The sequence below is a fragment of the Myxine glutinosa genome, chromosome 3, assembly GCF_964187855.1.
Source record: "Myxine glutinosa chromosome 3, kmMyxGlut1.1, whole genome shotgun sequence".
Taxonomy (NCBI): domain Eukaryota; kingdom Metazoa; phylum Chordata; class Myxini; order Myxiniformes; family Myxinidae; genus Myxine; species Myxine glutinosa.
In genome coordinates this window covers 220,002,846-220,018,776 of record NC_136263.1, presented here as the reverse complement: position 1 = coordinate 220,018,776, position 15,931 = coordinate 220,002,846, and the positions used below count along the sequence as shown (strand labels likewise).

The 15,931-nt window shown below is 47.1% G+C and overlaps 1 protein-coding gene across 5 annotated transcripts in view; it reads right to left on the bottom strand.

The window, feature by feature from the left end:
* Positions 1 to 6,265: 6,265 nt before the first annotated feature.
* LOC137422858 (ras GTPase-activating protein nGAP) overlaps positions 6,266 to 15,931 on the bottom strand; it is a 205,479-nt gene continuing 195,813 nt past the window's right edge. For all 5 annotated transcript variants that reach the window (XM_078775063.1, XM_078775060.1, XM_078775061.1 and 2 more), the window contains 2 exons: positions 12,739 to 12,835; positions 6,266 to 10,127 (listed from right to left, as the gene is read on the bottom strand). In XM_078775063.1, the coding sequence (XP_078631189.1) occupies positions 9,954 to 10,127; positions 12,739 to 12,835 (271 nt within the window). In that variant the 3' untranslated portion in view covers positions 6,266 to 9,953. The remainder of the gene's footprint in view (positions 10,128 to 12,738; positions 12,836 to 15,931) is intronic.

The following is a 15,931-nucleotide window of genomic DNA, read 5'->3' as shown; positions in this document are numbered from 1 at the left end:
CTTTTCCACGTGTTTTTTATTTATTTTTTTCCACATGGGTTTTTATTTTATTTTTTTCCACGTGTTTTTTATTTATTTTTTTCCACATGGGTTTTTATTTTATTTTTTTCCACACGGGTTTTTATTTTATTTTTCCACATGGGTTTTTATTTATTTTTTTCCACATGGGTTTTTATTTTATTCTTTTCCACGTGTTTTTTATTTATTTTTTTCCACATGGGTTTTTATTATATTTTTTTCCACATGGGTTTTTTTTTTGTTTCCACACGGGTTTTTATTTTATTTTTTCCCACATGGGTTTTTATTTTATTTTTTTCCACATGGGTTTTTATTTTATTTTTTCCCACATGGCTTTTTATTTATTTTTTCCCACGTGTTTTTTATTTATTTTTTTCCACACGGGTTTTTATTTTATTCTTTTCCACATGGGGGGGGTTTTTTTTTCACATGGGTTTTTTTTTTGTTTCCACACGGGTTTTTATTTTATTTTTTCCCACACGGGTTTTTATTTTATTCTTTTCCACATGGGTTTTTTTTTTGTTTCCACATGGGTTTTTATTTCATTTTTTTTTTCCACACAGCTTTTCATTTTATTTCTTCCCCACACGGGTTTTTATTTCATTTTTTCCCTTAAACTAACTTCGTTACAAAAAACGCTCTGAGACTGCTCTTGTTAATTTCTTAATTTCTATTGGAAAATTAGCAATCTACAAGATAAAAGCAAAGCTCCTGGCAAATGCTGATATCTTATGTGATGTGGTAATTGTGTTTAAGGCTCTGGTCATGGCAAGGTTACGCTTGGAATTTTCTTTTTGCCAAATGAAAGATGATTTACAAACCTTTGTGGAAAAATGGTACGTAAAGGGTGGGTTTTGTAAACTTGATAATGGTTTGTTAAATTTTTTATTTTAGTGTTTGGTGTTTATATTGTTGTGGTTTGGCTGCACATGTTTGGAATCGTAGTGATTTTATTATTTCCATGACTTGTGTGGTTTTCTTACCTTTATAATAAAAGCTTCAAAAGCCTCTCCCCCCTCCACCTCTTTTGTCTCAACCCCTCCACCTCTTTTGTCTCCCCCCTCCACGTCTTTCTCCCACCCTCTCACCTCCCTCCCCTTTTTCTCCCACCATCTCCCTTCCCTCCCCCTTTTTTCTCCCACCATCTCCCCTCCCTCCCCTTTTTTCTCCCACCATCTCCCCTACCTCCCCCTTTTTCTCCCACCATCTCCCTTCCCTCCCCCTTTTTTCTCCCACCATCTCCCCTCCCTCCCCTTTTTTCTCCCACCATCTCCCCTACCTCCCCCTTTTTCTCCCACCATCTCCCCCTTTTTCTCCCACCATCTCTCCTCCCTCCCCCTTTTTTCTCCCACCATCTCCCCTCCCTACCCTTTTTCTCCCACCTTCCCCCCTCCCTCCACCTTTTTCTCCCACCCTCTCCCCTCCTTCCTTTTTTCTCCCACCCTCTCCCCTCCCTCCCCCTTTTTCTCCCATCTCCCGTCCCTCCCCCCTTTTCTCCCACCCTCTCCCCTCCCTTCCTTTTTTCTCCCACCATCTCCCCTCCCCCTTTTTTCTCCCACCCTCTTCCCTCCCCCTTTTTTCTCCCATCCTCTCCCCTCCCTTCCTTTTTTCTCCCAACCTCTCCCCTCCCTCCCCTTTTTCTCCCAACCTCTCTCCTCCCTCCCCTTTTTCTCCAACCATCTCCCCTCCCCCCCCCTTTTTCTCCAACCATCTCCCCTCCCTCCCCCTTTTACTCCCACCATCTCCCCTACCTCCCCTTTTTTCTCCCACCATCTCCCCTCCCTCCCCCTATTTCTCCCACCATCTCTCCTCCCTCCCCCTTTTTTCTCCCACCATCTCCCCTACCTCCCCCTTTTTCTCCCACCATCTGCCCCTTTTTCTCCAACCATCTCCCCTCCCTCCCCCTTTTACTCCCACCATCTCCCCTACCTCCCCTTTTTTCTCCCACCATCTCCCCTCCCTCCCCCTATTTCTCCCACCATCTCTCCTCCCTCCCCCTTTTTTCTCCCACCATCTCCCCTACCTCCCCCTTTTTCTCCCACCATCTGCCCCTTTTTCTCCCACCATCTCCCCTCCCTTCCTTTTTTCTCCCACCATCTCCCCTCCCTCCCCCTTTTTCTACCATCTCCCCTCCCTCCACCTCTTTCTCCAAACCTCTCCCCTTTTTCTCCCACCCTCCCCCTTTTTCTCCCACCATCTCCGCTCCCTCCCCTTTTTCTCCCATCCTCTCCCCTCCCTCCCCTTTTTTCTCCCACCATCTCCCCTCCCTCCCCCCTTTTCTCTCACCCTCTCCCCTCCCTTCCTTTTTTCTCTCACCCTCTCCCCTCCCTTCCTTTTTTCTCCCACCATCTCCCCTCCCCCAGTTTTTCTCCCACCCTCTCCCCTCCCCCTTTTTTCTCCGATCCTCTCCCCTCCCTTCCTTTTTTCTCCCAACCTCTCCCATCCCTCCCCTTTTTCTCCCATCCTCTCCCTCCCTCCCCCCTTTTTCTCCAACCATCTCCCCTCCCTCCCCCTTTTACTCCCACCCTCTCCCCTCCCTCCACCTTTTCCTCCCACCCTCTCCCCTCCTTCCCTTTTTTCTCCCTGCTCTCCCCTCCCTCCCCTTTTTCTCCCACCCTCTCCCCTCCCTCCCCCTTTTTCTCCCACCATCTCCCCTCCCTCCCCCTTTTTCTCCCACGCTCTCCCCTCCCTCCCCCTTTTTCTCCCACCCTCTCCCCTCTCTCCCCCTTTTTCTCCCACCCTCTCCCCTCCCTCCACCTTTTTCTCTCACCCTCTCCCCTCCTTCCCTTTTTTCTCCCACCCTCTCCCCTCCCTCCCCCTTTTTCTCCCACCATCTCCCGTCCCTCCCCCTTTTTCTCCCACCCTCTCCCCTCCCTTCCTTTTTTCTCCCACCATCTCCTCTGCCCCTTTTTTCTCTCACCCTCTCCCCTCCCCCTTTTTTCTCCCATCCTCTCCCCTCCCTCCCCTTTTTTCTCCCATCCCTCCCCCTTTTTCTCCCACCATTTCCCCTCCCTCCCCCTTTTCCTCCCATCCCTCCCCCTTTTTCTCCCACGCTCTCCCCTCCCTCCCCCTTTTTCTCCCACCCTCTCCCCTCTCTCCCCCTTTTTCTCCCACCCTCTCCCCTCCCTCCACCTTTTTCTCTCACCCTCTCCCCTCCTTCCCTTTTTTCTCCCACCCTCTCCCCTCCCTCTCCCTTTTTCTCCCACCATCTCCCGTCCCTCCCCCTTTTTCTCCCACCCTCTCCCCTCCCTTCCTTTTTTCTCCCACCATCTCCTCTGCCCCTTTTTTCTCCCACCCTCTCCCCTCCCCCTTTTTTCTCCCATCCTCTCCCCTCCCTCCCCTTTTTTCTCCCATCCCTCCCCCTTTTTCTCCCACCATTTCCCCTCCCTCCCCCTTTTCCTCCCATCCCTCCCCGTTTTTCTCCCACCATCTCCCTTTACCCTCCTCTCCCCCAATAGCTATTTGCAAACGATAATGATTAGTGAAAAATTCCAAACAGCCATTTTCCAAAACACATTTTCATTTGATCCGTACAAACCAGCAGAGTAAGAACACACGTCCCCACCGATGAATTCCAGGTGGAATATTTCCACTTTCAGGATTCTGAGGGTACCTGCCCACTAAAGGTCCAGAAATGCATATTATTGAAAGATTTACATACAGTACACAACTCGTCTTATCAAAATCCAAACAAAATTAATGTTGGAGGAAGGAAGAGCAATAATTCTAAATACATTTAAAAATCAACATTCACCTTCGTCTTTCCAGGTATGAGACATCCTGCTGTTTGTTAAAGGGAATTCCCTGGGATCCTGTTTGGGGTTTCGAAAAATAATCAGGAAAACACAGCAGCTGGGTCCAAAACATAAACAAACATTTACAATCCCCAGACAACGAATGTGCAGCAAATACTGAAAAGATGTTAAAGCAGATCGTTGGGGGGAAACTCACGGGGATGTCAGGGGGATATAACGGGGATGTCAGGGGGATATAACGGGGATGTCAGGGGGATATAACGGGGATGTCAGGGGGCTATAACGGGGATGTCAGGGGGATATAACGGGGATGTCAGGGGGATATAACGGGGATGTCAGGGGGATATAACGGGGATGTCAGGGGGCTATAACGGGGATGTCAGGGGGCTATAACGGGGATGTCAGGTGGCTATAACGGGGATGTCAGGGGGCTATAACGGGGATGTCAGGGGGCTACAACGGGGATGTCAGGGGGCTATAACGGGGATGTCAGGGGGCTATAACGGGGATGTCAGGGGGATATAACGGGGATGTCAGGGGGCTATAACGGGGATGTCAGGGGGCTATAACGGGGATGTCAGGGGGCTATAACGGGGATGTCAGGGGGCTACAACGGGGATGTCAGGGAGCTATAACGGGGATGTCAGGGGGCTATAACGGGGATGTCAGGGGGCTATAACGGGGATGTCAGGGGGATATAACGGGGATGTCAGGGGGATATAACGGGGATGTCAGGGGGATATAACGGGGATGTCAGGGGGATATAACGGGGATGTCAGGGGGCTATAACGGGGATGTCAGGGGGCTACAACGGGGATGTCAGGGGGCTACAACGGGGATGTCAGGGGGCTATAACGGGGATGTCAGGGGGCTATAACGGGGATGTCAGGGGGATATAACGGGGATGTCAGGGGGCTATAACGGGGATGTCAGGGGGCTATAACGGGGATGTCAGGGGGCTATAACGGGGATGTCAGGGGGCTACAACGGGGATGTCAGGGAGCTATAACGGGGATGTCAGGGGGCTATAACGGGGATGTCAGGGGGCTATAACGGGGATGTCAGGGGGATATAACGGGGATGTCAGGGGGATATAACGGGGATGTCAGGGGGATATAACGGGGATGTCAGGGGAATATAACGGGGATGTCAGGGGGCTATAACGGGGATGTCAGGGGAATATAACGGGGATGTCAGGGGGCTATAACGTGCATGTCAGGGGGCTATAACGGGGATGTCAGGGGGCTATAACGGGGATGTCAGGGGGCTATAACGGGGATGTCAGGGGGATATAACGGGGATGTCAGGGGGCTATAACGGGGATGTCAGGGGGCTATAACGGGGATGTCAGGGGGCTATAACGGGGATGTCAGGGGGATATAACGGGGATGTCAGGGGGCTATAACGGGGATGTCAGGGGGCTATAACGGGGATGTCAGGGGGATATAACGGGGATGTCAGGGGGCTATAACGGGGATGTCAGGGGGCTATAACGGGGATGTCAGGGGGCTATAACGGGGATGTCAGGGGGCTATAACGTGGATGTCAGGGGGATATAACGGGGATGTCAGGGGGCTATAACGGGGATGTCAGGGGGCTATAACGGGGATGTCAGGGGGCTATAACGGGGATGTCAGGGGGCTATAACGGGGATGTCAGGGGGCTATAACGGGGATGTCAGGGGGCTATAACGTGGATGTCAGGGGGATATAACGGGGATGTCAGGGGGCTATAACGGGGATGTCAGGGGGCTATAACGGGGATGTCAGGGGGCTATAACGGGGATGTCAGGGGGCTATAACGGGGATGTCAGGGGGATATAACGGGGATGTCAGGGGGATATAACGGGGATGTCAGGGGGCTATAACGGGGATGTCAGGGGGATATAACGGGGATGTCAGGGGGATATAACGGGGATGTCAGGGGGATATAACGGGGATGTCAGGGGGCTATAACGGGGATGTCAGGGGGCTATAACGGGGATGTCAGGTGGCTATAACGGGGATGTCAGGGGGCTATAACGGGGATGTCAGGGGGATATAACGAGGATGTCAGGGGGCTATAACGGGGATGTCAGGGGGATATAACGGGGATGTCAGGGGGTTATAACGGGGATGTCAGGGGGATATAACGGGGATGTTAGGGGGATATAACGGGGATGTCAGGGGGCTATAACGGGGATGTCAGGGGGATATAACGGGGATGTCAGGGGGCTATAACGGGGATGTCAGGGGGCTATAACGGGGATGTCAGTGGAATCTAACAAGGACCTCACGGGATTCAAACGAGGATCTCAGGGGGATGTCGCAGGGATGGAAGACTGTGTAAACACTCGACTTTGTTGAGTGGTGTATTGAGTGGTGCAGTGGTACGTTGTCACATCATTGTGATGAATAACCACTCGCCATGTACATCCATAACCAAAGGATAACGCGTCTGAACAAAACCACATTTTTACCTTAACAGAACTCCACCCCGTGGTTACAATCCCGCACTTTTGTCAAGAGTTTTAATCAATAACCACAAGAGGGTAAGTGGTAGCAAACAGGTTAGTGGGATGTAATTAAAAAAAAAAACTTTGTTTTAAAGATTGAAACAAAAGCAACAAGTATATACAGGAAGACTTGGTGCTATTCAAATACAATGCTAAATATATACAGGAAGATATTGTTTACATTTTAAAATCTTTCATCTCCCTTTACTGTCCTTTCCATATGCCTTGACACCCAGACACCAACTTCTTCCTCTTCAATTTTAATGTACCCTTTGTTTGGCTCGGAATCCCATGCCTCATTGTGACCTCACAGGGATAGTTTCCTTAGTGCTTTCAATAATCATTCCCTTCATCCTGTTGGTGATGTTTGTCTCCGTTTGGTAGAACTTGGAATGCAGAAGAAAAACCCCGTCTCCACCCCAATGTGGTTAACCTTTCATGTCCGTAACCCACATGTTGTACTACCACGCATCCAGCCAACAACAACAACAACAATTCCTGCGCCTCCTATTGCTTCTCATTCCCCTCGCCATTCTCCTCCTCAAAAGTGGAGTCCACCACTACCTTCGCGATCAGGTTACTGCTGCAGCTCCTCACAATGTATGCCGAACAAATGGCTATCTCACAGGATGTCTCTGATTTCTATTTCCTGTTTTCACAGGTCCTCCCCCTTGTACTGGAGAAGGTGTTGCTACTTCAGCAATTAATTATCCACACTAACTCCTCCTAGTCCATTGGAATACCTCTGGCTGCATATACCTCTCCGTAACCACTCGGTATTCGTCTTTATGGTCGAGGCTCATGGAAGAGTGAGGACACAGACTAGAGCAGGACACAACATAGCAAATTGAACGGCAGGAGACGGGGGAAATGTGAATAACAGGACTGAGGGAGAAGGTACACGGAGGAGACAAACAAGAGTTCCATTGAGAGCCACACGTCGGCTATGAGAGTGCAGGAAGTCAGTAATCCAAGAATGGAGTTGGCCTTGGATTCCATCAGCAGACAGTTTGGAGAGCAAGGCAGGATGACGGACTGTATCGAAATGTGTCCAGAGAGACGGCCCTGATCTCGTGTCTGATATCGTGGACCTCCATCCACTGTTGGGTGAGCAGAAGAAGCATGTCCAAAATGGAGTCACCAGGTTTGAATCCAAATTGATGATCTGAGTTGAGGCTGTTGAAGAAAAGGAAGCATTTCATATAATTGGTCTGTAGTTGAGGGGATCCGTTTTTGCACCTTTTTACGTAATGCTTTGATGTTTTCTGCAGGTGGAAGATGACCTATGGTAAATGACAGGGTGAAAAGGGCAGAGAGGAAGTGCAAGAGCAGAAGAGCAGGTTTTTAGGACATGTGAGTTTATGCCTCTGGCCCAGGTGCAGAGCCAGAGTCGAGGTTTGCCAGCAATTTTTCCACCTTCTCAGGCACAAACGATACAGAATCCAGGAGGGGTTTGGTACGACTAGGAAGGGTGGTACTGAGAGTGAAGGGTTAGGGACACACAATTTTGAAGTAAACACAGAATTGAGGCATTCGGCCTTCTCACAAGCGCAGTCGGCTGTGGGTCCATTTGAAGTAAAGGAAGGCATGGAAGGGGAGCGTACACCTGAGACAGACTTGACGAGGCACCACCAGGTTTTAGAGGAAGGAAACAAGTTTGAAAGCTCATTCTTGAGATTGGACAAATGACTGACTCTCCTGAGGGTAGACACACTTGTTGCGGGATTTGTGGAATGATCTTCGGTTGCCTTCGGTTGGATTTGCCATCCAGGTGGAGAATGTAAGTTGTTTTAAAGCAACTACCTCACCACAGGTTTCAGATTACCAATGAGAGGATGGGTAAGATAACTGAAGACAAGATGGGATGAATCTGTGCATAAGAGAGAGGAGGATTCTGTGGATGGATTCCCAGGCTGAGTTACCATCAGGGGCGGTATACCACTCATTATCACAATCCATAACCAAAGGATAACGTATCTCAACAAAACCACATTTTTCCTTAATACAACTCCATCCTGCGGTTACAATCCTACACTTTTGTGAAGAGTTTTAAACAATAACCACAAAAGGGTAATACAAAGTGGTTTATACAGTTATAAAGAGGCCTCCAAATCTTGCGTACCCAACCCATCCTGCTCGATCCCCATCTTACTCCCACATACCCCCTGACTATTCACCCAAAAAAGACAAGAAACCTCTGTCCAGCGTCGACCCTGCTTTGACGATAGATGCAGATGTCATCAGTGTCCATGGTCTCAAATCCTGCTCTACTGCTCTTAATTATCTCTGTCTGCAGTCTTCAGTCTGTCGTCCTTTGGTTGCCTCTTGTCTGCCTGGAAGTCAGCAATCATAACTCTCCTCTACAAGAAGGGTGAAAAAAACACAACCATAGACTTAGTTTAACTATAATCAAAGTCATGGAATCCATCATTGCTGCTGACGTCAAGTTTTTCCTCTTTTCAAACCGTATGATCTGTTTTCCATCCTCGTAACTCAATGTTTGGAGGCCCTGAACCTTGAGGAAGTGGTTAGAACAATCTCTCAGAATGTCTCAGATTTAGCACAGTCTGGTATCTGGCCGTGACCGCTTTTGGGCCAGAGCAAAGCTCGCCTCTGAAATCAGCTGCAGACTGTGCATCCTCCGATGTTTGAAGTCTACAAGGCCTTTATCTGTAGCTCAATAGAATAACGCTCTCTTTATGGGCCAGGGGCCCCAGCATCACCCGGCTCCCCCCTCTCCTCAATGGCATCTGTTTTTGTTTTTTAAACCACCTCTTTAGTTCCTCTGGCCTCTGCTTCCTCCAGCCCTCCCCAGATACTCCTGGACATACTCGTTCTTACAATAAGCCCCTCCTTGTTAAACTTCCCAAAATCCAGGCTTCCCAAGCTTGTGAAACCGTCTTCCATAAGATGGTTCAGCTGTACCCTTTCCTCCGGGGCTTCAAGTAAGCGATGCACCACCATTCCAGGTCCTCTGCATCCCTACCCACTTTCTAGCCCCATAAACTCTACCGAGCTCAACCCATACTTGCAGATTATTGTCGTTCCTCCTCTCCTCTTCTTGCTACCTAATGTCCTTGCTTGTTGTATCCAACTGTGACGCTACTGTCACTCTGTTACCTTTAACCCTCTGTCACTGCACTCTTTCATGAGCCTCAATTTTGTACACAAAAAGGACTTGCATAACCAAGGCATTGAAAAGTAACTTCTTCTTCTTCTCCTCCTCTTCCCTTTATAAGGGGTAAAAGTCTACACAAATTAAACATAATGATGTAAGACTTCCTGTGGGAAATATCTGAACAGTGTTGCAAGTGGAAAATTAGGAAAAATAACAATATCCAAGACAACATGACACTTACAAGTTGTGTGGACAACCAAAGTGGTGATAACAGTAAAGACCACCACGTTACTAAAGAGGAGATACATGTCCAAGCTGCAAGACGGGTCTTCTCCACCTGACAGTGGCATCTATATATATATATATATATAGAGAGAGAGGGAGAGAGAGAGAGAGAGAGAGAGAGAGAGAGAGAGAGAGAGAGAGAGAGAGAGAGAGAGAGAGAGAGAGACAGAGAGAGAGAGAGAGCTTTGCAGAGATTCTGGAAGGATCCAACACCAGTATGAGGCTTAAATCAGTGCAGGCCACCAGGCTTCAACAAGGCAGGTGGTGTTGGGAAGGCATCGTTCTAGCACGTGCTGTGAGTAAATTCTCCGTTCTCGGTGATCGTAAGCTTGGAGGAAAGCGATTGGCTGGTGGACGGAAGGCCGTTACGTGTTTGCCAAGCGCAATGTTCCTGAAGTTGCGTTACAGCATTTAGAAGGTGGCTGTTGTTCTCTTCCAATGAGGTAATGCGTTGTTTCTGCAGGATGCAGGTAATAACACCATCAGCATTAACACAATAGATAAACCACCAAGTACACGATAAACACCTTGTACGATGTTGAAAAAAACATCAAATTATAGTCCCATACCACAAGATGTCAAGATGTCATAGTAAAGGGCAGTGCAGCTCCATGAGCAGGGTATGTATTAAAGACAACAACCCAATGTTTGGGAAGGTCGTGTTTGGTCCACCAAGAAATCATTCGGTAGGAGCTGTTTATGCAAGACTGATAAAGAGGGTACTTGAACCTGGCATTATTGATAGTAGAGGTAGTCTTCTTCATTTGTACGGGTGGTTTGTGTGCAGCCACCCTGCTGCTGGTTGCATCATTTCTGTGGGCGCATCTGCTGCTGATGCAATGCCTCTCTATAACCAGTTATCTGGTACTCATTTTGTTATCTGATCACGTTAATTCAACGGGATTCGAACTCAAGACCTTAAGATCCCAAGCCCGCCACCCTAACCATCAGGCCAACACCAGGTATTCTTCATTTGTACGAACGTATGAAACAATGTTATCCAAATATAGCGGTTAGATATGTTGAGGACATCTCATCCGGTGTTCACCCTCATCCAAGACTGGAGTACAAAGTGTCGTGACGACGGTGACCGAGCCACTACATTAGGCCTAGTATTTGGCTCTACGAGGCCTTTGTGACCAAGCCACTACATTAGGCCTAGTATTTGGCTCTACGAGGCCTTTGTGACCAAGCCACTACATTAGGCCTAGTATTTGGCTCTACGAGGCCTTTGTGACCAAGCCACTACATTAGGCCTAGTATTTGGCTCTACGAAGCCTTTGTGACCAAGCCACTACATTAGGCCTAGTATTTAGCTCTGTGAGGCCTTTGTGACCAAGCCACTACATTAGGCCTAGTATTTGGCTCTACGAAGCCTTTGTGACCAAGCCACTACATTAGGCCTAGTATTTGGCTCTACGAGGCCTTTGTGACCAAGCCACTACATTAGGCCTAGTATTTGGCTCTGTGAGGCCTTTGTGACCAAGCCACTACATTAGGCCTAGTATTTGGCTCTACGAAGCCTTTGTGACCAAGCCACTACATTAGGCCTAGTATTTGGCTCTACGAAGCCTTTGTGGTTCTTTTTAATATGGTTAACGGCGACTGCCTTGGCAAGCGATAGCAAGTTGATTGTTCATGGGACACCCATGGATCAGCTTGCCGTGCGAGGTTTATGGCTGGCGATGTCAGGTGAGATTAGGGGTCACGTTATTCTAATCACATAAAATAATTTGAAATACATCTACGGGAGTGGTCTTGGGCAGGGGCGAAGTGGGTGTGGAGGGGGAGGGGGGGGGGGGGGGGAGGGGAAGGAAGTCACGTTATTATTTTCATTACTGCCAACTATTGTTAATATTAGTATTTTAATATAGACATCAACAGAGACATATTAAGGATATTTCCATTGAACAGAATTAAAAAGAAACAAAGCTTTTCGTTGAGCTTATTTCAAGAAGAGGAACACATTCTCATCTCTCTCTCAATCACAGATGTTGATGAAGAGGATTCTGTGGTGGCCCAGGTAGCCCCGCCCAGACTCTACAACCTCCAATTGGAGTGCCGAACACTGAACAGGCTCCTCCAACCTAGAGCATTGGGAAGTGATGACAGCAGAGAGCATCCAATCGGATTTCGTCTTGTTGATAGGTGGCCGAGATAGGTTAGTCTTCAATGTCTCATCCACATTGTGTGAATACTGCATCACCAGAGTGCACAATGAAAAGCTCTGTGGTTCTTTTTTATTCTGTTTTTTTGAAATGTCCTTAATACATCTCTGTTTATGTCTATATTAAAGTTTTGTATTACTCAGCATCTTTTTACTATTATTATTATTTATATTATTATTTTGCAATACCGTACTGTAATGTTAATATCATTATGCTATTATTATCGTTATTCTTGTTATTACTTTTGCCATTTGAAGTGGCCTTCGAAAAATTCCACAATAACGTGGAATGGCGGACGCTCAAGCTGCTACTTATTATACACCTTCCCAAGGTGGAAAATGGCAACAAAAGATGGGAAGTCTTCCAGATTTTTTCGCAGTCGAGTCTAAAGCAACACATGCTAAGCAAGTGTGATAATAACACCGAGGGAGTCTTCTTACTCGTGATACAATTGAGGGTTCTGAAGCATCACTCGTACTACCCTCTCTCACCACCTCCATCTCAGAAGACGTAACGCCACTTAGATAATTTATGTCGCCTCACCCTCGGAACTCCAAGTGAGAGAAGCAAAGGAAGTCGCTACAACCGTTGCCATATGACCGCAGTCCCCTTGCCAATTTGAATTGGTCGAGATTGCATAATGATAAGTAACGACCGAATACATCAGTGAAGAAGATATATCGAAGATTTTGATCCAAGTGGGCACACAGACCACCCAGGACCAGGTTTTGGTGGCATTTGGCACATGGGCCACCACTTATTTCAAACCCTGACTTGTATACTTGTACTCCACATAAATCCAGAAAACATTGGCCAGTAAACATATATGATCACTTATCCACATACCAGTGAGTACATGAGCAGACACAAATGAATGGACACAAGAGGCAAAATCCTTACCTGGGTTTCAATAACCTGCTGCTTTGCATCCATGGTTGCCTGCATTGCTTGCATCTCTGCTTGCTCCCTCTTACGCTCTTCCTCCACTGCGATGAGTCTGTACGAGGATGCCAAAAGGAGAATGCGAGATTATAAAAAGCAGTACAACTAGTGCTGTACAGGGATGTAGAGTTATACAAGGGGTAACCGGTTCAATGAAACAGCAAAATTATTAGATTTGTGTCTGTGCTACGATATCTTATCATTAAAAGGCTGACAATACAATTCAACTGGACAATATAATTCAGATTAAAATGTAAACACATGAGGAGACATTACAAGGCTGCTTAGCCCGCAATTTCCAATGGGTAGTGCTGAACGGGTAGACTAGAGGAATGCGCATTCACCTCTGCGCCATGTAGCCTGGGTTTGAATCCAGGCCCAGATATAAACTGTCATCGCAGGTGAATAATCAGTGTGTGCCGTCCCTCGGATGGACGTTACATTGGGCGTCCCGTCTGCCAGCATTACTTGCTGGATGTTGAAGATCCCATGGTGTCCTTCACAAAGAGTAGGGGAGCTATCGACGGCACCCTGAACAAATTTAAAACGAATGCTCCACACGGAGCTCTGCGACAGCTGCGCATCCACACCCTACAGCAGATGATGTAACCTGCAGTCAGGTATCTCATATATAAAGGTGAGTTTGTGTCTGTGCTACAAGCATCGCCCATTAGCCAGGCTATGCCTTTCCCTCCAACCGGGCAGAAATCGCCGCCATTTCCTTCGCTCCGCATATCTCTTTGGCTTCACAGGTCTCTTGCGTACAATTGAACAACGCGTCTTCTATCATTAAATAAAGGTACCAAAGGTACATTTTCATTGCAACTCATGCGGAGGAAATGAGGCAATGTATGTTTTGTTCGGAGCGATCGCAGCAGCAGTCTAATATACACCGGCTCTTATAATGCACAGGAAAGAAAATGTGGGCTTTAATTTTTTTTTAAACGTTTGGTTTTGGCCCACTTTTCAAATTGTATTTTGCATGTGCACGGACATGGAATTGACATATGTGAAATAAAACCAAAATCGGCTTGGAAATGAAATGCCTGCATACTTAATTACTTAGTCAGGAGGCCAGGGAAACTCCCGAGAGATATTTTATGCCTTCACGACAAAGTCCCAGGAGGCATTATGTTTTCTGGTTGTCCGTCCGGCTGTCCGTCCGTCCGTCCGTCCGGCTGTCCATCAGTCCATCTGTGATAGGTTTTCGTTACCACGATAACTTGAGAACGGCTGAAGAAATCCAAGTCAAACTTGGTGCGAGTTTGCATCATGATGAAACGATGAACTGATTCGATTTCGGCATCAAAGGTCAGAGGTCATGTCAGGTAAAATAGGATACTTGAGAACAGCTGAAGGGATTTAAATAAAAGTTGCTGCACTACGTATAATGATGTAATAATGTGAGCAGAGGCATATCCGTTGACGTCGAGAGGTCAAAGTGTGCTGTTCTAGTTTACTCTTTCTTTTACATGTTATTATGTAAATGTACACTTAAGAAGTTATGTACACGTACATTTTGAAATGTACACTTGAAAGTTATACGAAATGTACACGTCCACTTTCGTACTCAACATCACCTCTGAGTTTATGTACATTTTAAAATCGGACAAGGTACGTATTCATTACAACGAAAATACTAAAGATTCATATATGACGTCTTTAATTTTTTGTAAATGTCCTTTTGTCGGCGTTTTGCATGTACAGTATAGTGTAAGCTGTCGATATGTCCACGGATGTGTGTTCAGTTACCAAGCAGCTAGCTAGCTCTGTCCAAGCGAGTCGTTCCTTATCAATGGTTTTGAATGGAGTGCTTGCTTGAGTGCTTAAGCCACTTGGTGAGCTCTCTACAAGAAACGGTCACTGAACATACCCCGGATTCATTACATGGCGATGAGGATAAACATCTCAACTGTGACTTCTTTTGGCCATATCGATGATCTTTTCCCTCAGAGGGGGTAGGTTTCATTCAACACGATACATGGCAAGTTAGAGGCGGCGTTGAATAATTTACTTTTCACAAATGCGGTTAATAATGTTTTATTTACTGTCAGTGACACAAAATACACCAGCATATTGAGATAGTAGTTTAATGACGAGTAACGATCGATGAGGAGGTTCCAAGTCATACAACTTCAAACTCAGTGATTGTGATGACACTATACCCTCCCCTCTGAGTTCCCCCACTCTCCTCGCTCCCACCCCTTCTCGCTCCCACCACCTTCTCACTCCCCCACTCTCCTCACTCCCACCACCTTCTCACTCCCCCAGTCTTCTCGCTCCCCCTCTCCTGGCATTCCCAACAGTGAATCGACAGGTAGTATTTTGAAAGAGACCTGCGGCGTGGGCCCGCAATGTTGACACATTTCTTTTTACGATGCGGCAGTGCCGAGTGAGCGATGTGGTGAGGTGAAGTGAACGACGAGGTATTATTGACACAGTCCAGTCACCTGCGCTACCCCATGCTACGTACAATGTTCATTCATGGGCAAAAGTACCCGTAGGTGGCCACACTGTCGCCAAATAACCAAAAATACATCCAATTATTCTTTGTAATAAATGGTTGCTAGATCAAAGTACAAAGGTCAGGCCACATATATTATCATGCGGTGCCTCGGTGTCATCCGGTCTGCCCACTGAAAATGTTGTGATGTTTTTTTAAAGAATTGAACGAGATTGCATTGTTTCACCTTTTTGTACAAACTACTTTCATTATATTCATATCTGCTTTGATTTATTCTGCGTCCCCCCCCCCCACCCCCCCACCTGTCTCTCTCCCCATGCCTTCTCCTTCTCTTTCTCTCTCTCTCTCTCTCTCTCTCTCTACTTCCCCTTCCCCCACCCTACTTCCCCTCTCCACCACTCTCTCCAACTCATCTTCCTCTCCCTCCCTCTCTTAGTATTCCCGTCAGTGAGGAGACGGCTGTTATTTACTAGTTGCATATAAAAGAAGAAGAACGTCCATTGGTTCGAACATCTCACGGTGTCTTTCACGAAGAGGAGGCGAGTTATCTAGAGCACCCTGAGTAAATGACAAATCTCTGCACCTGAATTCGAGCCAACGCACTCTTCGAGGATTGGTTCGAGTCAAAACCGTTTTTCTCCACAGTCGAGTTATGCAGCAGATCTATGCAAAGAGAATGTGCCTCGA